The 23,924-nt window shown below is 35.6% G+C and overlaps 1 protein-coding gene across 1 annotated transcript; it reads right to left on the bottom strand.

Moving 5' to 3' along the window:
• Positions 1–11,439: 11,439 nt before the first annotated feature.
• LOC109048433 (heparan sulfate glucosamine 3-O-sulfotransferase 3B1-like) lies at positions 11,440–23,448 on the bottom strand. Its single transcript, XM_019066107.2, has 2 exons — positions 22,711–23,448; positions 11,440–13,127 (listed from the first exon to the last, which is right to left on the bottom strand). Exons 1-2 carry the CDS (start codon positions 23,196–23,198, stop codon positions 12,509–12,511), a joined length of 1,107 nt encoding a protein of 368 aa, XP_018921652.2. The 5' UTR covers positions 23,199–23,448; the 3' UTR covers positions 11,440–12,508.
• Between the last annotated feature and the right edge of the window lie 476 nt (positions 23,449–23,924).

Raw genomic sequence — 23,924 nt, forward strand, 5'->3', positions numbered from 1 at the left:
GTTAAGTCTGGAAGCGTTCATGGTTGTTCAACTTTCAAGCTGTCAACTTGCGGCCTGAGAAGATGCCTTAGAACTCAAATGGTATATACAGTCTGATCTCAAGACTTCACTTTATATTTATAGTCAGTGAAGGGCCTATTAAAACTGGGTGATCTGAGTGTTGAATCAAATATGAAGAGCTATACCCACATTCCAAGAGTTTTGGGTACCATAAATTACAATGCAACTGATGGCTGTTAAGGGATGTTTCTATAAGCCGGTCCATTGTAAATAGTCTTCCATTGCAAAACATCTTCCCAAGCTTACAATCTATCACATCATTGTCACTGTATTTAACAGTCCATTCAACCCAGAGGTCGCGGGTTCGAGTTTCGGTGCCAGCATGGATTGTAATTGGGGGGAGTAAAATCCAGTGCTCTCTCCACCCTCAAATCCACGACTGAGGTGAGACCCTTGAGCAAGGCACTGAACCCCCAACTGCTCCCCAAGCGCCACAGTATTGGCTGCCCACTGCTCCGGCTGTGTGTTCATGGTTTGTGTGTGTGCATTTGGATGGGTTAAAGCAAAGCACAAATTCCAAGTATGGGCCACACGTCACGTCCTTTCCTTTCCTTAGCAGAAGGACCGGGCTGAAACCAGACATTTTATAGGAAATTCAGGCTGGATGGAAACCATTTTCCTGATTGTATAAATGAATATATTTTACTCCTCATCCCTTGCTTGCAGACTTGCAGATTTCATAAAGCTGGCATTGCTTTGATCTTGTGGATTTTTGTGATTTGCTTCTGAATCTCATTAATGTACGGTTTTGCAGCAGCCTTTCTATGGACAGCCTTATCAGTTTGCTTTTTTTTTTTTTTTTAAACATAGGTAAGGGTTATGTTTTTTTTTTTTTTTTGGACCAGAAATATAGGTTGGGGAACACACATACTGGTGTAGTGCATTGTGTTAACAGTGCAAAAGAGCGTGGGTTCAATTCTCAGGGAACACATACATACTGATAAAATAAATAAATAAAATGTATAGCCTGAATGCACTGTAAGTGGCTTTGGATAAAAGTGTCTGCTAAATGCATAAATGTAAATGTTTTAGAGTCAGATGTGCCAAAGGCAACAACCCTGAAACCCATGCTCTTGCTGTTCTTTGTCATAACCTTTTCATATTCTCTCAATAGAGAGAAACAAGAGAGCAGAGAATACATTTGGGTATGAAAGTTTCTGATGAATCATCGTTCTTTAAACACAATTTAGTGCATTGGCACAGTTAGTAAATGAGACCTACAGATTCCAACTGGTCTCATTGTTGATCATTATCTTGACCTTATTCCTGAGAAGAATATTCTTCTCAAAAAGCTTTTTGTACAATGTGTAGACTGCACTGTCTAGAACTCACTTTAATCACTTAAAAAATTATAATAGGATGGTTCACCACAAGGTTAGTTTTGCTAGTACAAAAATGTATCTTTTTTTCCAGCATCAACTCAGGTTCATATTTGGATCGATATTTCCAGTTTGGTTTTCTTTATTATTAGGAAGTGTTAAGGGATACTCCATCCCAAAATGAAAATAAAATCATTACACAAATCAAATTAACCCACCACCATGTCATTCCAAACCCATAAAAGCTTCGTTCATCTTCGGAACACAATTTAAGATATTTTGGATGAAAACAGGTAGACTTGAGACTGTCCCATAGACTACCAAGTAAGTAACACTGTCAAGGTCCAGGAAAGTATGAAAAGCTTCGTCAGAATACTCCATCTCCCATCAGTGATTCAACCGTAACGTTATAAAGCGACGAGAATACTTTTTGTACACAAAGAAAACAAAAATAGCGACTTTATTTTAACAATTCCCCTCCTCTGTGTCTCTCCAAACAACTTTACAGTTAAATCACTGATGGCAGATGAACTATTCTGACAATGCTTTTCATACTTTCCTGGACCTTGACAGTGTTACTTACTTGGTAGTCTATGGGACAGTCACAAGCCTCCCGGTTTTCATCCAAAATATCTTACATTTTGTTCCGAAGACGAACTTTTACGGGTTTGAAACGACATAGGGGTAAGTGATTAATGACAAAATTTTAATTTTGCGGTGGAGTAACCCTTTAAACATATGGATAAGAGTTTGCTCACAATAAACCATTATGAATGTAAACTTTAAATTCTGAGTCCAACTTGATACTCACAAAAGGACATTTTTCACAGAAATTTAGATCCAGTAGAGATTCTACCAAATGTAAATGACTGTTACTTGTGGCCAAATTAGTTATATTTTATTCATATAACTGCAAATTACAGCAATCCATTTACGTTTGTGCATTACCACACAGTTAAAGTAACATTTTCCTGAGTTTGACTAAATCTGTCATTTACTTAACATCAGAGCATATTTCTCTAGATTTATTTATAAGGGTCTCTGGAAGACACCTACAGTGAACTGCTGATGGAACTCAAAAGCTGCTGGGCAAGAAATATATGAAGAATAAAATTCAACACAAACAGTTAGTGAAATATTGTAATTATATACTGTAACAATTCCCAGGATTTGTGACAAATTAAATATACTGTACTGTTTGCCATCAAACCACATTGGAGTTTTTACTTAGAAAGTTCCTACTTTAAAACAGCAGGCCCTCAGACAATGCTGAATGCTTGGACACAGAGAGGGTTTACTTTGGCTGACAAGTGTAACTTTGAGCTGTGGAGAGTGGCGAGGGAATGGATGGCCAATTTTTTAAGTTTCACCAGAAGATTTCATATTTCCATAAAGTGATTCATCAACTATCACAATCACTTAAATCTTAAAAAGTCTTAAAGCCACACACAGACACACACGCACACACACACACACACACACGCGTGCGCGCACACACACACACACACACACACACACACACACACACACACACATACTGGAGTGCTTATGTAAGATGGGAATGGGAGATAAGTAGAAGAATGGGAAGATGAGAGTCAACTAATTATTGTGTTGAATTTGAGTTTGTATAATACCAAGTTTGTCATCATGCTAATGAACAATTTCATTTAATTTCATATTAATTCAAACCAAGAGACAGTTTGTTTGAATTTGTTTGGACAACGTTCTAAACAAACAGTCACATAATCAGATAGGTGTATCAGTGTTTTTTAATAGATCCAACAGTTTTTTATTTTGTTTTACTTTTTAAATAACTCTAATAACTCTAATCTAATATTTGGTGCTGGAGCTTTAATCAGACTCGATTAACACTCTTATTCTCACAAGCTCTACTTTTATACTACAGGAATACACAGCCTTGCTGAAGAATGACACAATTCATTTTTGTATATACATAAAAATCCATTTACTCATTAAAAAAAGAGGGAGGCATCAGAAGAATAGATCTGTCTTTGTGAAACCCATCACTTCCTAACAGCAAAGCACTTCTTGTACCTCAAGCACACATGCCGTAGCCACTCTCCATTGTCATGGAGAAAGCAAACTGGACCCTTTCACTCAATTCAAACTTCTCCTTTCTACGTGTGGGATGACATTTAACAGAGAAATTGAGGTCTGAATTATTTAGCGGATCATAAATGGAAAATGACACCAGCTGATAAACAGACAGTGCTGAAGCTCCAGTCGGAGGATGACCTGAGGAATTTATACTTCCCTGACCTGACAACGTTCATCAACTGGTCCATTTGTTGCAATTTATTTATTATTTATTTATTTATTGCACTCTAAAGCCTAAAGTATATTTCAGTATTGACATGACTGCTTAGCATGTGCTTAAATAGCATACACATAAAATCAAGGTATACTTTGAGCTTTAGAGGATGTTTATACAAGTTTCTTGCAGTTGTGTGCACTTTTTAATTGATGAGAACAAGCTACCTACATACTGTACAATGTTGGTATGTTAAAGAATCAAAGAATGCTGACTTTTTATTAGTTGTTGACACATAGATGTGTTTACATACAGTATGTGCCTGCATGTGAGCATAAACAGAAAACTGTTAGCTGGTCCATTGTGGGATCTGAAGATAGGTGAAAATGAGACTTCAGATACAGCATAGAAAAGCAAGCTTGGAAATAATTTTAGGATCATTACAGAGGCCTCAGATGTGGTGTGATCTCAGGCAGACTTGCCACAGAAACCGACTCTTGATCAATTCAGCACACTGATGAATTCATTGAATATGAAAATCGAAGAATTCATATGTTCAGCTGGTTTAAAAGGCTGCTAGCATCATGTGCTCAAACTTGAAACAACACTGACAATGCATTTAATGTTCATGTGGCGTATTTTCAAGCGAAACTGAATATTTGATTCACTTAATTTGTGCATTCAAGTCATTGCTGTAAAAATTGGTGTGACTGGTGTAAAAATGCTCAGTCAGAAAATAATCAATTAATTATAAAGAAACAGCGAAAATTAAATGTGAAATTTCAAAGTAGAAAGAATAAAATAGTATTTTCTTGTAAAACATAATCCAATCATCTTTGCTTCATTTTACAAAAAAATCATTTTACAGTGTTGGATCATGAAGTAAGCCATTACTGGTTATGTAATTTAAAATAATAATAATAATAATAATAATAAATCCAGAGGTGGAGAAAGTTATTACATTTTAATAAAATGCTATGATTTTTCCCCATTAAATAAAACCATCAGTTTTCCACATTTTTCACATTTTTTTCCACTCATTTAGCTGTGATAGACGAGAGTATTTATTTATTTATTTTTCAGAAAATCCGGGTAATTAATTTCAACCAGATGCTGACAGAAAGTGTGAAAATTATGCATGGATAGTTACATGGAAGTAAGTGAGAACAGAACTCCATAATTTCTTTGTCTTATATGCATCTCTCTCTCTCTCTCTCTCTCTCTCTAGACATGCATAAATGCAGAAGTGTATGTGTTCCCTTTGTGAACTAGATTTTATGAAAATATGATAATTTGGGGCTTTTAGTTTGTCGTACAGGATTCACTGAACTGAATAGTCTAAAGAAACTCTTGAACTTGACATTTGAAACTAACACAAAATCTGGTTGTCATTAAAAAAATAATTTCAGAGGTGGGGAAAGTTATTTTGTTATTTTATTATTTTGCTAATATGAACTAGCTAACTATATTACAAAAATATGATAATGTTTAGCATATAGTATGGGTTTTACTGGAATGGATAATCTAAAGAAATTCTTGAACTTGATATTTGAAAATACAAAATCACTGCTTTAGAAAAAAATGTGTGACTGAAAAGCTTTGTATAAAGGCTTTTGATTTAACGCTTCATAATTACTGAGATATCCTTCTGAAAACGTTCACATCTGGCAGCTAGCCTTGCTTTCTTCCATTTAAATACACAGTAATAAAGGCTATTTTGAAGTGTGCTGCTTAAAAAACACAGAATACAAAACCTATATATATAGGGTTTAAATTGGGCCAGGGCCGTCCGGGTCTGAGACTCCAGGGCTCGACATTAACGCTTCATTGACGCCAGACAAGTAATATGATTAAAACATCGGTAACCAAAAATAACTATGTAAAAACCAAAACACGAGTATTATTCCTGTTCCACGAGTATCATTTCCTGTCTCTATATTCAAAAATATTTAAAATAATATCATAATATTATTTAATGCAGTTAAATTTTTCAGTGTAAATAATTTAATTTGATAACGTAAAGATAATCACATTATTATAATTGAATTTATAGATCAAATGTTAGTAATTTGAAATGAAAATATTAATGAGATTAGTGGGAAAATGCCCTCTATAAAGGGAAACAAAATGTCCTTGGATAAAATATAAAAAACATGCAGATTTATATGTCACAGCTGATAGAAAACTGATAAGAATATTGCTTCAGAATAAATCATATTTGCAAAAAAATTTTATAAAAAAAATAACAACAACAACAACACACACACACACACACTAACACACACACACACAAATATATATATATATATATATATATATATATATATATATATACATACATAAAAGCTTGATACCATAGAGTCCCCCCCACGCATAACAAATCCCAATTTAACCCCTGTATATATATATTAACTTTATAGTCATCATTATATCTTCTAAACTCTTGGATTGAGGATGGGTGTGGCTAAAGCTTGATTTATGTTGAATTTAAAGAGACAGATTCAGCATGAGAAGAAGAAATAAGAGGAGAGGACGATATAACAAACCTTATCTCTAAGAGCCAAGCCGGTTGAACCACTGCACCCCAGACATACGGTGAGCTCCTTTACATTTAGAGCTTCAGTGATGCTCAAAGCCAGTTTACACTGAACTTGAGCTGTAGATGGTACTGGACAACAAGGACAGACAACAGAGAGGTCATTGTAATCTCTCTAGAGGTCCCCATGGCCCATTACTGTGATTATGAGGATGACACCGGTTTCAAGGTCACAGTACTATAGTGGAAATAGAGGATCTTTATCTCTTTTTGTCCTCTTGAGCTGAGATCAGGCTTATTTTAGGGCCATTGCCAACAGGGGATAAATATTACCATCTACTGCTAATGTGGGAATAGTGATTTCCAATCTTTTCTAAATGAGGCTTGTTGTACTGTTAGGAGCTCAGGAATCTTGCTCCATCCAAGTTGGCACAATCGTAGCGGGTAACCTAATTTAAAGTTTTTACTTTTGAAATGCATCGGTGCATCTATTGCTAAAGAAAAGAGACAATTAAATGATAATTAAATGTCAACTAGTCAATGGTTGATATTCATCAAAAGAATATGTCTTTGAAAGATGATTTCTTCATGTCTTTTCTCCTCATCAAAAGTATTACTCAATTTACAAGTGCTGCTGCATATATGGATTAAGTGTGAATAAAGCAAATCTCATTTTTCATGGTTAAGTAATACTGTATTTATATAAAGCTTATACTCTCAGCAATGAAGATGTTTTTATAGCAAGGAAATCCAGCCCACTCTCAAATTCGGATTAGGGCCCATGTTGAGAACCATATGTAAAATTCACTAATCTTATTTGCTAAAGCCTAAAGCCTACAACTCTTGCATGGCAAGTATTAGGAAAGTCAAGTGCTTTACCCAGCATACAGGGGCTTGAACAGTTTTAAAGGCTTCTAAGACAAAAGTGATCTAACCTCTGTGAAGAATACCATGCTCATTACCAAGCCAAGTTTTAATTTGTTTAAAAAAGTTTATAATTGGGTTACAATAAGCACATTCGGCCCAAATAGGATAGCACACAAACCTAATTTAAAAAGTTTAATTGAACATACAGTAGTTTACTTAACTTAAATATGGCACCTAAACATGTTAATAAATAATTAATATTCATGTTGTATTTACTGATTAGGTTTGCTGTAACCCTCTAACAGAAAAAAGTATCTTTCTATTAATTGCCATTAAACACATTGTGTATTTTTCAGAATTGAAATGATTCTAAAGCACACTAATTGCACATTTATTGATATTATAATAATATATTATTTATTATATTATGGTAGATATTTACTGGTGATCAGTTTGTTTTTGGGAAGGATCTGAAATGGGCTTTAAATAATGCAAATTAGGTTCAGAAATAATTAGTCACTTGAGATTTATGGCTCAGGTTAAAAAAAGGGCAAAAACAATAGAGCGCCTATAAGCAAAGATGGCATACATTGTGAGGTCCTTTGTGTGCACCACCCAAGCAACTGCCATTGAGATGAATGTGAATGTTATTGGATAGCTTTCATACCTTGTCTCTAAAATACACTGGGGAATGAACGTACGTAGCCCCGCACATGGCATGCAGGAAAAAAATAGTAGGCTAAATCGTGCGCACAATTTACTAATTAGTTCCCTCAATGTACTAAAACAAGCACATGATTACTATTGTGTTCCCTCGATTTACTATTTTGTTCACTCGATTTATAAATTGTGCGCACGATTTACTAATTCGTTCCCTCGATTAGCTAAATCGTACGCTCGATTTAGCAATAGTAATCATGTGCACGTTTTAGTACATTGAGGGAACGAATTAGTAAATCGTGCATACAATTTATTTATTTTTTCTTGCATGTCATGTGCGGGGCTCCGTATGAACGAGTATTTTAAAATCTAAAAAAAAAAATGACATACTGCAACTTTAAACACTCAACTCCATTTCCTCCACAGATAAAGACCGTATTGAAGAATCCAGACCATTAAAAGATGTTAAATCTGTTTTTTATGTCCGGAGGGAGTTAGCTGCACTAGCAGCTACTCTAATGATAAACAGCCATGGCCACTGGAATAGTCTTAGTATATATGTCTGAAAACTGAAATATTTGTTCATTCATAAGTTATGAAATACAACACATTTTTTGAGCCATGCAGGATTTTAATCAATACAGTTATTTTACTTAATATATAAAACACATCAGGAACTTGAATATTTGCACATGAAGTATTATTTATTGCTCTTAATAATGTTGACTGTTACACCATGTGTCTCCAAGTGTCTTAGACAGGACAAGTGTTTAGGTTGGCCATGGTCAAAGCCAGTTTATAGACTCCTTAGTCGGACAAAGTCCACCTAAAGCCTTTTCAGTCTGTCTATAGGGACAGGTGGCTGTCTCTGGGCTCATGTAATCTCTCCAGCACAGTGCATATAGCATTATACTTTTTCTTACAACATTGATAATAATGAGAAATGTTGCTTGAGCAGAAAATCAGCATATTAGAATGATTTCTATAGGATCAAGGTACACTGATGACTGGAGTACACTCTTAAATATAAAGGTGTTTCATGATGCCATAGAACTTTTTTGTCTAAATGGTTCCATAAAGAACCTTTAACATTTGAAGAACCTTTCTGGTAAAAGAAGGTTCTTTGTGGTGAGAGAAGGTTCTTCAGATTATAAAAAGGTAAGAAAGAGATGGTTCTTTAAAGAACCTTTGACTGAATGGTTCTTTGTGTAACCAAAAATGGTTCTTCTGTGGCAACCTTTTAAGCGCCTTTATTTTTAAGAGTGTAATAATGCTAAAAATTCAGCTTTGCATCACAAGAATAAATTACTTTTTAAAATATAAACAAATAGAAAATAGTTATGTGTAATTGTAATAAAATTTTAGAATATTACTGTTTGTACTGTATTTTTGATAAAAAAATGCAGCCTTAGTAAGACTTCTTTTAAAACATTACTAACTTTTGATCGCATATCCAAACATTCAAACAAGTAAATGTTAATTACGAATGGTTACGAATTCTAATGAGAGACAGACCTTTCTATGGAAGCCCGTTTCCGCCACTGAATAAAAAATAAAACAAGGTAATTAGGACCTTTTACCTCACAATTCTGACTTTATAACTCGCAATTCTGAGAAAAAAGTCAGAATTGCGAGTTTATATCTTGCAATTCTGACTTTATAACTCACAATTTTGACTTTATAACTCGCAATTGCATGTTATAAAGTCAGAATTGCACGATATAAACTCGCAATTCTGAGAAAAAAACATAATAATTATATAAAAAAAAGACAAAAACAACATTATATTTTATTCAGTATTCAAAACGGGAAACCATACTACATTTCAGAAAACGTGTCTCAAAATAAAAATAATCCACACCCTGTTACATAAAATGTTCAGAACAGGATGTTTTTGGGCAGTTTTGTGTTATTCCCTCTTATAGCAGCAGGGCTTGTTGACTCACTCTTGCTGTGGATTGTCAGGTGTCTGCTCTCTGTTTTTCTCACCCGTCAAACAACAACAGCTTAGCATATATCAGCCTGCGGGTATCTGTGCAAACAAAAATCCCCCAGCTGCATGGGAAAAAGCATTTACAGTTTGTTTCTACCTTCTCCCTGTATAATTGCTGAGAGGGTGCTTCTTCACGAGCTCTGCCTGGCATCCTGCTATCGCCAGGGGCTTCTTTTATGTTGTGCTAACAGCTAAACGAGGGCCATTTGTAAGCTGATAAAGATTGCCTGATAATAGATGGAGGTAATCACTGCTTGTTGATCGCATAAAATCGAGGGAATAAAGAGGACGGGCATTTTCCATCCTGATTGAAGTTGTGCAGTGACGAGTTTGTCAGGCTTGTCAATGCAAGAACACACTGAAGCTGCTTTCATTTTACAGTTATGTAGAATAGTTTATTCGATGTATGGGAGTTAAAGCGTTAGAAATGCAGGAACAGGGAGTTATTTGAGTGTTTGCAAGGCTCTAATTTCTCTTGGGTCACCAAGGTAACGGTGGTCAGGATGTGTCAGTTAACAGCAGGTGCTGCTTCAGGAGCCCAAGGGAAACATCTCCACCCTTAAAATGGTCTCCTATGACCTAACAACAAGTGCTAAAGGCTATGCTTTCTCCCGAAGCCCCAGAAAACAGCTCACCAGACTGAAAAATAGTGGTTGAATTGGTGGTGATATTGTAGTTGGTCTGACAGTTTAAACAGTACAGATTGAAGAAATCCAAACTGGCAAACTCCTGTTACATCCAAATGAGCTTTTTTCTGACAGTGGTTAGTAGTAATTAACAAATTACAAACAATGCTGTTCACCATTTCTTTTTTTTTTTTTTTTGCAAGAAATTTAGTATAGGTCACCAGTGATCACTGCAATTATTTTCATCACTGCAATTATTTTCATTTGGGTTAAGCCTTTAGCACGTTATATATATATATATATATATATATATATATATATATATATATATATATATATATATATATATATATGGAAGATGGTTTCCAACATTGGAATAATAAAAAAAATTAATTGAAACTATTTATATCAAAATTCTGCCTGTTTCCTCACACTTCTGAGGTACAGAATTTTAACATGTGAGATGTAAACTGAGATTTCTGGGGAGAAATGGCAGAATTATGATATGTAAACGTAGAATTCTGTGAAAAAGGTAGAATTGCGAGATCTAAGCTTAGAATTCTGAAAATTTTTGAGCTGAAACTGTGAGAGATAAACTTGCAATTGCAAAATAAATAAATAAATAAAAAATGAATTGTAATGTAAACAAAGTGTCTGAAACAAAACAAAAAAATTAAATAAAAATCATAAAAATTGTTAGATATACACTTATATAAAATAAGTAATAATAGCGAGATGTGAACTCAAGTTTATAATTTGCAATTGTGAGACATAAACTCACAATTACCTTTTTTTTAATTTTGTGGCAGAATCAGTAAGTACAGATTAGTGTATATGAACGTATGTGCAAATAAACAAATCCAAGTTACTTTAGAAATTATTATTTTTTAATTATTTGAAGATCTAATAAAGATTTTAGGCTATAATATACTACCAGTCAAAACTTTGGATTCTGTAAGATCAAAAACACAGTAAAAACAGTAATATTGTGAAATATTATTACAATTTAAAATAACTGTTTTCTATTTGAATATACTTTTAAAATGTAATTCATTCCTGTGATGCAAAGCTGTATGTTCAGCACTAGAATATACAACATGTTATGCTCTGGTAAAAAATAGATTTATTTCTTCACAGCACAGAAATACTCAGGGTCTCGTACCTCGGACAGGACTGTTGGGTCTGAAGTTGAAAAGAAACAAGCGTACAATCATTTTGAACTCATTTTCATCGGATTCATTAAAAAAGCAACAGCATTTGAAAGTACACAATAAGGGCTGAATAAAACTCAACCACTGATGTAGCTATGAATAAAAATCATGACTAGGAAAATTTCACTTTCCATTTTTGCAATTCCTGTAAGTTGTGAAATGACTTAACTAAACTTCTCCATTACATATTCATACTGAAAAGGCCCTTAAGAATCTTTTTTTTTAAGAAAAACATTTCATGACAAGTTTCATGCAAAACCTTACAGTAACATGAAGTCATTATAGAGACAGAGATGTGTGAACATTTCTGTCGAGCTGCGTTGCATTGCCTTTCTCTTCTCGAGAATTATAAATACAGTCTTAGACTTTTGTAACAGAGAATCAAACACAGTTCAAATATCCATCTTCACAGACTTCCTGTGTAATGCTGATGTAGAAAATTCCATTTTCTTAAACAGCTGGTGTCCCAAACATTATTTTTTATTGAGCATTATTAACAGTTCGTCTAGCTTTATGAGTATTAATCCACAAAATGTGGCTTTGGAACAGCTGAGACTAAATAATGGCCCTTTATAATGAATGATGACATGCTGGAATCCTCAAAAAAAAAAAAAAAAAAAAAAAAAAAAACAGTAGATAATGTTTACTAAAGCAAAAATTAGGGCCTGTTATGAAACTGGAATGACTCATCATATACCCGTAATTAGTTTCATTGTGCTATTTTCCTTTGTCAAACATCCCCTGTCCTAAATTCCTACGTCAATTTTTTTTTTCCATTAAAAAAGACAAAATATCAAGCTTACAGATTTGAGCAGAATGTAAAAGGTAGAAACTCGCAGGATGTACAACAACAGATAGGCAGCCGAGTGAGTATATTATTTTCAATAAATTATTATAAAATAGAGTTCTATACTTTTTACAATTAATTATTTTCTAAAAATGTCTTTCCAAAAACTAATACAAATTAGTCCCAGCCAAAGTCATGGCCAGTCATGTAGTAGAACTTTTTGTTAAATGGCTTGTAAAACTCTCGCAGTCTTTGAATCACATCAGGATGGATGTTTGGATGCGTGCGGCCTTTAGTTTTGCCGAGGCAGTGCGGTTTGCTGTTGCTTTCAGGTCTTTTGAGGCAAGGGAAGCCCTTGGTGGGGTTAAAGTGAAAGTGTTTGTGCGTGACCTCCCTCCTCAGGCCCAGGAAGTGCTGTACGCGGGCCATTTCCCCGGCCGGGTCGCTGATCAGACGCTCCCCGCTCACAAACAACAGCTGGCTCATGGGGAAGAACTGCAGCCACTGCTCCAGATGCCTGGCGTACATGCCGATCTGCACCGCGCTCCACGAGGTGTCTATTAGATTGGCTGTGATGTTTTTGAAAGTCAAGTTCTCAAAGGAAGGGATGTCTGGTTTCTTTGAGCGGGTCTGCGTGTAGTCCGAGATCGCCCGGGTTACTGGGTCTCTAACCACAACTATCAGCTTAGTGTCCTTGGACATGGCGTGGATCCGGGCTGGGACCTCCTTGGTTACAAAGTAGCTTGGTGTCTTCTCCATGGTCAGCTGACCCTCCTCAGTTTTGGGCATTAGTTCCCTAGGAGCAGAGAGGCATGGGGAGGCTGAGTATCAAAGAACGATTCATAATAACAGACAGCACAGATATGAAAAACAGCAGGACTATCGTAGGACACACACTTCTCTGTCTGACACAAAGCTCAAAGCATTAGAAGGGACACCCAGGACTGTCTAATGAGTATTGCACCCAAAAAGACAAAATTGCATTTTGCAGAAGGTTGTATCCAGTGTATTTAGTGTATAAATAATCTAAATATGTTTCTCTAACAGCATTCTAACAGTGTGCGTTTTTTAATCTTTACAATTAAATGTTTCAATACAGTAACATAAAAGCCACTTATTTAATTTTGCAAGCACGTTATTGTTAAACAAGTTTAAACCTCTTCTTATCAATGCAGAACCTTTATGGCCAGAATAAGCTGCAAATTGGACCATATTTTATATCTTTTTTTTTTTTTTTTATATCAGAACAACATAAGATTGGACCAAAACTGTAGGGGTAATCCATATTTTCAGATCCATAACCAAACATAAGTAAATCTGAGAAGCTACACAGACACTCAGAGTTAATAGGAGTTATAGTGACTGGATCACTGCACTTGTGTATATTTATTTAGCACAAAAGAGAAAACACCCATCTCCTTACATTCCCCTTAATCCCTCTTACAGTTTTATAATAATCCTCCTCATGGCCATAGCTTAATACAGATCACTAAATGAACCACACAAAGGCTTGGAAATGTACATAAAAGATACAGCATCCTCCTTTTCCCCTCATTGTTTTATTTAAGAGCAGGTTTGTGCATGTTTATGCAGAGTTCATTTCCCTCTCATGATACCTGAATCAGCAGTATCAGGTCAGATGCTGTAATTGGCAAATTAGTCTTTTAACTTTAGCTAGCAAGCAGGGAACGGCTGAACTAGGTCGAGTGAGGTTTATGCAAGACCAGACACTTGCAATAATGCACGTAATGATGTGAACAACAAACTCTGGGTCAATGCAGTGTCAGACAAGGTAGATTGAGGACAAGATATCAACACTGTCACTTACAATCACAAACATCATCATAAGTTTTATCATGAGGAATCAAATTTTCACTTGAGTTGTTTGAGATAAAAGAGATTAAACCTAAAAAAAAAAAAAATACAGCTGAACACTTTGACCACAATAATTGACACTACCATTCAAAAGCTTGTGGTCAGTAAGATTTTTTTCTTTGAGAGAGAGAGAGAAATTAATACTTATATTCAGCAGCAATGCATAAAGTTGATCAAAAGACTTGCACATTGTTGCTAAAGATTTCTATTTCAAATGTTCTTTTGGACTTTCTATCAAATCATACTAAAATGTATCAGTTTCAACATAAAATATTAAGCAACACAACAGTTTCCAATATTGATAATAATAACAATAGTAATAATATATGTAATATATTGAGCAGCAAATATGATTTCTGAATAATCATGTTACACTGAAGACTGGAGTAATGTTGCAAGTCATGCTGAAAATACAGCTTTACATTACATGAATAAATTACATTTAAAATATAGGCTAATCAAACAGAAAACTGTTATTTTAAACTGTTATAATATTATATAATATTGCTGGGGGTTTTCTGAATTTTGGTGAGCATAAGACACTTTTCAAAAACATTAGAAAATCCACCAATCCACAAACTTTTAAAATGGTAAGCAGTCAGGAGAGCAAATAAATAAATAAATAAATAAAAACAATCACTATATATATATATATATATATATATATATATATATATATAATATATATATATTAGCCCTTTAAACTGTCAAACAAGATTAATGTAAATATGCAGTTTGGACAAGCCTGTCAACTATTCTGCTTGAAACAACAGCCGATTTATCCTAAGTTATTTTTAGTTCGCAGTGACAAGAATTTTGACATTGACAGATGTTTGAAAATAAAATTAGCGTGGGGTTGAAATTAGGGAAAGATATGTTGCCGCAATGATTACGCCTGATAATGAGGTATTTATATACAGATACTTTACTAGGCAAAGACTGTTGTCTTAACCTCTCCTTCAAGACAAAGTTTAATAGATACTATCTAAACAATTACTGGAATGAAGTGGGGAGGTGGGAAAGAGTTTGTACTGAAGGAGGAAACGAGAGGAGAAGAGAGAAGTGCTTTGAGGAGTCGAGGGATTGAGGGTTAATCCTGTCAGGGGGATTGTAGTGGGTCGAGCTCATTAACCACCTACCACAATTAAAAAACATTTTTTTTTTAAATGCATGCAGTGCATTATCTTATGTAATATTAGAAACCTCTCTTGCTATTTCTCTCTGGACTCTCATCATTAATAAGTGGTGTGAAAAAAAACATAAACCTACTGAGACATAGATGCATGTGGGGGGAGAGGGGCCTCTATATCACTGCAATTATGTTCACAGTCCCCTAGATACAAAAGCAGAGCCTTTTGTAGTGGCCCAGAGGGAAACCTGGAGACATAAACATAAAACCCATTATAAACGTGATATAAACATGATTTCTAGTCGTGTCTTCTTTTGGAAGGCCAAGCAAAGTAGTTTCGCTTTCTCAACGAAACAGCGTCACACACTGCGATCTTGAGTGAGCAGAGGCCGGAGGCCTAGAGTGAGCAGCGGTCTAGAGTGAGCGGAGGCCGGCTTGAGTGAGCAGAGGCAGGCAGCTTGAGAATTGTGCGGTCGGTGGATTCTATGAAGGACCGTCCGTTGGGCTTGCGGCAACCACATGTGATGACCCCCGGTTGAACGTTGATGTATTTCCTCATCGATCAGCACAGATCAGCCCCAGGCATGACGAAGCGGATATCGTCCTCTTTTGGAATGCCAAACAAAGTAGTTTCGCTTTCACAGTGAAACACACAGCATCTATACGACATGGCGGCAACAACAATATTACAACGAGAATAAAAGGTACGCCTTCTGTCTTTGCGTGAACATCTGGGTGGCATTATGCAAATCTTCCCACATAGTGACGCAGACATGTGGGGGCGTGTTAGAATGAGCCGTTTTAGGGGAGTTTGGTTGACCGTTAACTTTTATAAAGAATATCTCTTTGGATTTGAGACTTTAGTCTTTGCAACTTTACAGATCTTCTTTATGCACCAAGAGCTTGTAACACTCCAAAGAGAAAGGAAATATTTAAATTGCATCATATGACCCCTTTAAAGGTTTTGAAAAACTCTTACCATTAAGTATAAGCAATAGTGATGATGCTTACTGTAGCAAGCACTAATAATAAATTAATAAAAAATGAGTAAATGGGGATTTTTAGCAAGCCAACTCTGCAGCCAAGAACAATACAGAGGAAAAACCAAACTTCTAAAGATAGTGATAAAGCCTTTACTAGCCACAGTTTAAGATTAAACTGCACTCTTGGACCGTTAGAGAAATAAAGTTCTCCAGCAGCACAGGGTTAAATTAGAGAGCCTGCTGTGTTAGATGGCTGTTATTACCTTGTTTTGTCTAGAGGGAAGTGAGCTGTGTCTTCTCTTGAGCTTGTTTTTGAAGAGCTCTCTGTAAACCTATGTTTACATTATCTGCAATCAGGTAGCATTTCAAAGGCTGTTGTTGATGCCTTTAAAGTGTCAGTGCTGTTTGAAGTTCCCTCGGGATAGTCTGAGATGCTCATAGAACAGCACTTTGCAGCAGGGATTTACCAAGTTGCTGTCTGCTAATGCAACTGTTCAGTGGAATTTCTCAATGTTTTTAGTTGTTACAATCACAGCTCTGATAGCACACCTAGGTTGCTTTTGCAGTACTTATGTTTGTGTTAGATGAGTATGTAGACTGTATGTAAATCAGCTTCTTTGAAGATGTTTATAACATGTTTGGACACAAATGACACTTACATTACAATGTAATTCTTTCAAGATAATTTTTTCTTCTTCTAAGAATACACACTTGTTACAAAAGATTAATTTTCAAGAGCAACAAATCAGCATATTAGAGTGATTTCTGAAGGATCATGTGACATTGAAAGGGTGGAGTAATGATGCTGAAAATTCAGCTTTGCATCACAGAAATAAAAGCTTTTAATATGTATTACAATAGAAAACAATTATTTTAAATGGCATTTTTGTAGTGATGCCATAAATTAAAACAATTTTGGGTTTCCCAAAGCACCTTCAGTTCTTATAGAACCATTTTTTCTTCTTTTATTTAAAACATTTATGAACCTTTTTTCACTCTAAAGAACTTTTGTGCAATGAAAAGTTCCCATGGATGTTAAAGTTTCTTTATAGAACTATAGATGCCAATAAAGAACCTTTATTTTTAAAAATGGTGTGTATATATTATATTTAGCCTTGCCGTGCACCACCCATAGTGGCATTAGCTGCCATCTCTTTTAATTAGCTTAACAAAATAACATTTAAGAAAATTTGTATCCTGCCCTTACACCTAGATGTTTTGCAAGCCCTTTTAGCCATGATTTTTTAAAAATAGAGAACACCGCCTCGTACCCTTTTGCTTAAGTATATCCTACACACCTGTTCACAAGCAAAATGAGTGCTTAGCCCGGGTCATTTTAAGAGAGCAGAGACCCAACCTGAGAAGGAATTCTTGTGGGAATGTCACTTTGTCAAAAAACCCAGGAGGGTACGAGAAGTGGTGGTATACAGCTACTTCAAATAATCTGACAGAGTTTCTATGGGACACGTTCCAGACCCGCATCAAAGCACAAGGTGGGGGCCTGCGGGTCCTTTCATGACCGAACTATGACGTCTTTGCATTCATGCACTCTCATAACTCAGAATTTACATCTGTTCAAAGATATAGGACAATATAGGGACAATTAAATAATTTTACTTCTAGTCTAGTTTTGAATTCTCCTTCAATTCAATGATAACATTCATAGAAAAATATGTTTTATGTCAGCCTTGGCCTAAGCCGGCAGTATATACAGTACATCACATAAATTGACTATTTCATTCAATATTTCTATGTTCTGCTGTATAAATTAGAGTATTAGCTTGAGATAAGGATATATGTGAGTTTTTTATTTCAGGCAGCTGACAGGAAGGTTGCTTACTAAGTTTTTGAATAGAAACGCTACACTCCCTTCATGCGCCAGTTAAGAGAAGAGCCAAGGATTTATAAATTATTATAAGCAACTGGCTTTGTGCATTTTCACACAGAAGAAATCCATCATTCTAGTTGTGCCTTACCATCCCACACAAAGGCTAGCAGCAATTTTAACAGTAAACACAACAGCAGCATCTTTTAAGACTGAAGAAAAGTTACGTGTGTGTTTTAAGAATCCCCTCATTCTGCTCCTTTTAGGGTGTTTTTTTTTTTTTTTTTTTTTTTGAGGGAGATCCTGCTGGGTTTCTCAAGAAGCACTTTCACCCTCTGAGCACATTTGCATACAAAGTGAAGAAAGAAACAACACAATTCACTCTAATTGCCTGCTCTTTCTCACTGGGGTTAATGCAGAACCTCAGGGGTTCAACAGATCCTCTTTTGAAACATTCAACATCTCACTCAATAGACTCGCTTTCAATTTACTGCCAGCATCTGCCATCCACAAACAAGCTACTCCTTGTAACTCTATCAGACTGCCGGGATGTTTGCTTTGGAGTCAGTAAGTAATATGATTGTGTCAGAGAACTTTTCAAAAAGTCCTTTTCTGAAAACATCTCTGTTATTTTTTTGTGTCCTCTCAAACTGCCACATTAAGTTTTCTTGAACAACATAACATTTTATGGCTATAATAATCAAGTTTTCTTCAAAAAACAAGATAAGAGGATACCACATTATACTTTAGAATATACTGAATGCTATATGAATATAATTTAGTACCATTGTAGCTTAAAAAAAATTCCATGCCATAAACCCTCGTATACGTATTGTATGGTATTTGACAATCAACAAAATCAGAAATTTGCTGAAAAGCCTGTTGTATAAAATCTATGCCCTCTGTTGTCTGATTGATAGTTTATGCTTTTTAGCAAGTAAAATTATGCCTGTTAACATAATCGTCTTTTTGCTGAAATCTTAACTTGAATAAATTGTTTATTTTAGTAGCCTAATATTTTCAAGCTAAACACTTACATTACACAGACTGAAACTTACCGTACATTAACTTGATTATAAATGCATCATGTTTATGAAAATCATTTAAAAATGCATCAACTATGATACATCAGGCTTTTGAGGAATGTTTATTTGTTTATATCTGTCAGTCATCACTGTATTGCATTACATTGTATGTTTTGACTGTCACAATAAAGAGTTTGGATCAGACAATTAACTATTTAAATATGATTCTATTAAATCCTATTAAGAAATTGTGAGTGATTTTATACAAGTAGTCTGTTATAGTGTTATTAAGATATTTCTGATTAATATTACAGGCTATCAGAATTTTATATATTTCACCATATAATTAAAATTAAATTATAATTTTATAATTGCCATTAAAATTAAAAATTAAATATTAAATAATATATTATATATATTATATTATATATAACTTCTCTATACAGCTGGGTTCGTCAACCATAACTCCTTCCAGGACAGCCAGAAACCTAGGAGTTGTGATGGATCATCAGTTAATCTTCACAGACCATATTGCTACAATGACCCGGTCCTGTAGATTTGCCTTATTCAACATTAGGAAGATTAGACCCTTCCTGTCAGAGCAATCCACCCAACTTCTTGTCCAAGCTCTTGTTCTCTCCCAGACTGGACTATTGCAATGCTCTCCTGGCGGGCCTTCCTGCATGTACTATCAAGCCTCTACAACTGATCCAGAATGCAGCAGCGAGGGTTGTCTTCAATGAGCCGAAAACAGCCCATGTTACTCCTCTCCTCATCAGGTTACACTGACTACCAGTAGCCGCTCGCATCAAATTCAAGGTACTGATGCTTGCCTACAAAACGACCACTGGCACGGCGCCAACTTACCTAAACTCACTAGTTCAATCTTATGCACCCTCCAGAAGTTTGCGCTCTGCAAGTGAACGACGCCTTGTGTTGCCATCACAAAGAGGTTCAAAATCACTCTCACAGACTTTTTCCTGGACTGCTCCCAGCTTGTGGAATGACCTCCCGATCTCAATTCGAACAGCTGAGTCTTTACTCATTTTCAAAAAACATCTAAAGACTCATCTTTTTCGCCTGCACTTAACCAACTAATACTAGTACTTACCTTTTTTCTTTTCTATCATATTCCCAAAAAAAAAAAAAAAAAAAAAAAAAAAAAACCCTGGCTACGTGTTCTGTACTAGACTAACTGAGACTTGTCATAGCACTTGTATACCGTTGTTGTTCTCGTTGATCTGATTGTTTCTACTGTTCTCATTTGTAAGTCGCTTTGGATAAAAGCGTCTGCTAAATGATTAAATGTAAATGTAAATATATATATTAAATTAAATTAAAATTAAATTTATGCATTTAGCAGACGCTTTTATCCAAAGCGACTTACAGTGCATTAAGGCTATCAACTTTTACCTATCACGTGTTCCCGGGGAATCGATATATATATATTATATATATATATATATATATATATATATATATATATATATATATATATATATATATATATATATTATTCTGACTAATATTTCAGGGTTTACACTTTGCAGGGTTCATATTAATGTCATATTGTGATGTATAATTGTAATGTGTTAATATTTCAATATTTGAAACAGAAACATAAATTTCCACAAATGAATGGCCAGTTTATTTAATTGATCAGCCCCTCTGTTTCTTCAAAAGCATTGTATAAAAAGTCACGCTGCATGTACAGTTCTAAAACCCTGCTGTGCTCAGTCACCCTTCCAAACGCCTCCTACAGGGAGCACATGGACACCTCCTCTGTGCTGGACTAACAGTGAAGCAGAGCTCAATACCTCCACAGGAGACTTGGCCACCTGGCTACATGCTTCTCTCTCCATGTTTCTGCTACACAATTAGTCTGCTGGGCTTCCTGGATAAAGGGGCTCATCCTGCTCTTTGCCTCTTCCCTGTATTCCCACTGTGTTCTGTCAATAGCGAAGGAACTGGGACTTCAGATTCCTCCACAGAAAGTCTGTATATCAGCTCGAACGATAAAAAGCTTTGGGGTGCATTTTCCTTTGCTAGTGTTTCCAATAGAATGTGTCAACATTTCATTTTGTGTATATTGCTGATATATGAAACAAATTACATAGTTTGATTATTAGTTTGAACTATGATTGGCCAATCTAAGGTCTAATAAATAAAAAATAAATAGCAAAATGGACAAAATTTACTGGTGATAGTCAATGAACATTCAAAACATCAATTTTTTTCTTGGTTACATGAGCATGAGGGAACATTCCATTTTATCATATTGCAAACATTAATGTTACTGCTGAATGATTTGAATGTTCTGAAACCAATAGTAATGTTTAAAAAGCGTTAGACAAACATCCAGCTGAAACATTTCAGGAAAAAAAAAATAAAAATTATATGAATTACATATAAAAAAAAATGTTTGTGCTAACGTTGACCAGACAGATAACTTTGAATGAAAGTTCTACTAATGTTGCTTAGTAGAACTTTTAGAAAATCTTGCCAGAACGTTAGCCTGGGAAGTTCTGAGAACGTTCCCAGTTAACTGGGAACTGGCCAAAACAACTTTCTGTGTTGGGGTGAATTCGGGTAAAATGGGACACTTTTTGCCATTGAGATGACTGGGGGAAAATGTCCCTATTAACCTGATTAACCCCTATTACAACTCATTCAAAGTTAATATAAAATATATGGAAAACAGTTAATTTAATCTGTTTTCTCTATATGGCTGTCTGGTAAAAGAATCAAAATACTAGGAATCAAAGGTGAAGGTCAAACCTCTACGGACTGATAATGTTGTGCAAGTGCACCTGACTGTGAGGGGTGTTACACAAGCAGAGAGCGTAATGTTTATTTAGTCTATGTTTGTCTTGAGTCATTCCAACATTTTATCTAGGTCTAGTTCACCATTTCCAAACACTGTGCTGGAAAGAATTATTCCCATAAGTCCAACATAACGGTGTGACTAAATATAGCTACATGTTTGCATCCAACAAGCTGCCTTTTCTCTCCCTTGATTTCTTTTAATGTAGCATATGCTTATAATTCCCAGCATTAGTTATGTTTGTGATAGCCTATGTAAAATGTAATAGCCAATGATCGATTACACAAAATTATTAAAAAAAAAAAAAAAACACAAAGGTCATGGAAATGTATTTATAGGTCTTCGTTTTTTGAGGTCATTAATTATTAATGTTAATATTAATGTAATTCTATTTTAGAATTTGCTCTTTTGATTTTCCGAAAACCCCATGAAATGTAGACCTATATGTGCAAGTAGCCTACAGGGTATGTAAAAAACTAAAACGTTGAGAATCGTCAATCTTTTGTTTGTTTTTTCATTCCTTGAAAACCTTCGAAAGTAAGAGCCCCTCAAGCCCCCTATAGGCTAGTTCACAATATGACAATTACTGACAGGTTTATGTGTCACTACTGGGATGAATATGAGCCACATAATTCCGCGGTATTAATCCGCTTTTATCCTGACGATATGATAAACGTAGCCTACATATAAATACCAGTGTGTAAAAAAAAAACCGTACCTGTACCACTCGAGTCCTTTCTCGTAGTTGCGATCAAAAAAGTGCGGCTCAGCTCCCACCGCGCGGATATCAGGATGGAGGCGCAGAAACTCGAGCAGCGCGCGCGTCCCGCCCTTCTTCACCCCTATTATAATCGCTTGGGGCAACTTTTTGGTCTCGGACCCGTTCAGGGCACCTGCTACTCCCGAGTCCTCGTCATAAGCAGCATCGCCCTTATTTTCCTCCCAGCCGTCTCCTTTGCTGTCAGCATCACTCTCGTTGTTTAGTAAGTCCCCGGACTGGCTTTTGAGGAACATCTCCAGGTCTTGTTTCTGGAGGTGTTTGAGTGGATTCCTGCTGCTCCTTTCTTCCATCATGAAACTCGGTGTGGTGGAGCAGTAGCCCACGCAGCAGTACAGCATGTACACCCACAGTGACAGCATGATGCAGAACACGAAAAGTTTGTTTTTCACCGGCTGAGTGGAGTGACAGTGCGGACTATATTCCATAGGACTCTCCTGTGTGTAATGGCAATGTCCAATAGGGCATATTGGCAAAGTTACTTGCTCCTCCGCATAGGTCCCTGTAACATGCAGACATCTCCGCGGGAGAGGAAGAACAGGAGCATGAGTCCCCGGCAGATGTTGAATTCATTTCATTTTGCAGTCTAGCGGAGATGTAGGAAGCCACAGTTTTTACACTGGCACGAGCGCGGCTTTGCGCATCACTCCACCACCGCCTCACTGGTTCTTTACATCTGAGTGAACGACGGGCCGTGTACGCTATTTAAAGAAGAGGGGCGTGTGATTGGCAGCGGGATTGGCCAATCGGAACTCATGCCCAAGCTCTTAAGGCTTAAGCGTTTTATTTAATCCTTGTTTATTATTATTTAGATTTAATTTGGAAAACAACTGCCACTCCTACTTTAATAAACAGGAAACGGGAACCTGCCACATAATAGTTTATTTCATGAACAAGTATGTGACAACTTATCCCAATAAAAATATCACAGCTTGCTTTAAAGAAAAATTATCGTAATTTAAACTACAAAATTGTTCAAAAGTTTGGGGTCGGTGAGTTTCTTTTTTTATGTTTTTGAAAGAAGCCTCTTATGTTCACCAAGGCTGCATATATCAAAAATAGATTAAAAAACTGTAATTTTGTGAAATATTATTACGATTTAAAATAGTTGTTTTCTATTTGAATAACTTTTAAAATTAAATTTATTCCTGAGA

Source organism: Cyprinus carpio, chromosome B3, assembly GCF_018340385.1.
Source record: "Cyprinus carpio isolate SPL01 chromosome B3, ASM1834038v1, whole genome shotgun sequence".
In the NCBI taxonomy this organism is placed as follows: domain Eukaryota; kingdom Metazoa; phylum Chordata; class Actinopteri; order Cypriniformes; family Cyprinidae; genus Cyprinus; species Cyprinus carpio.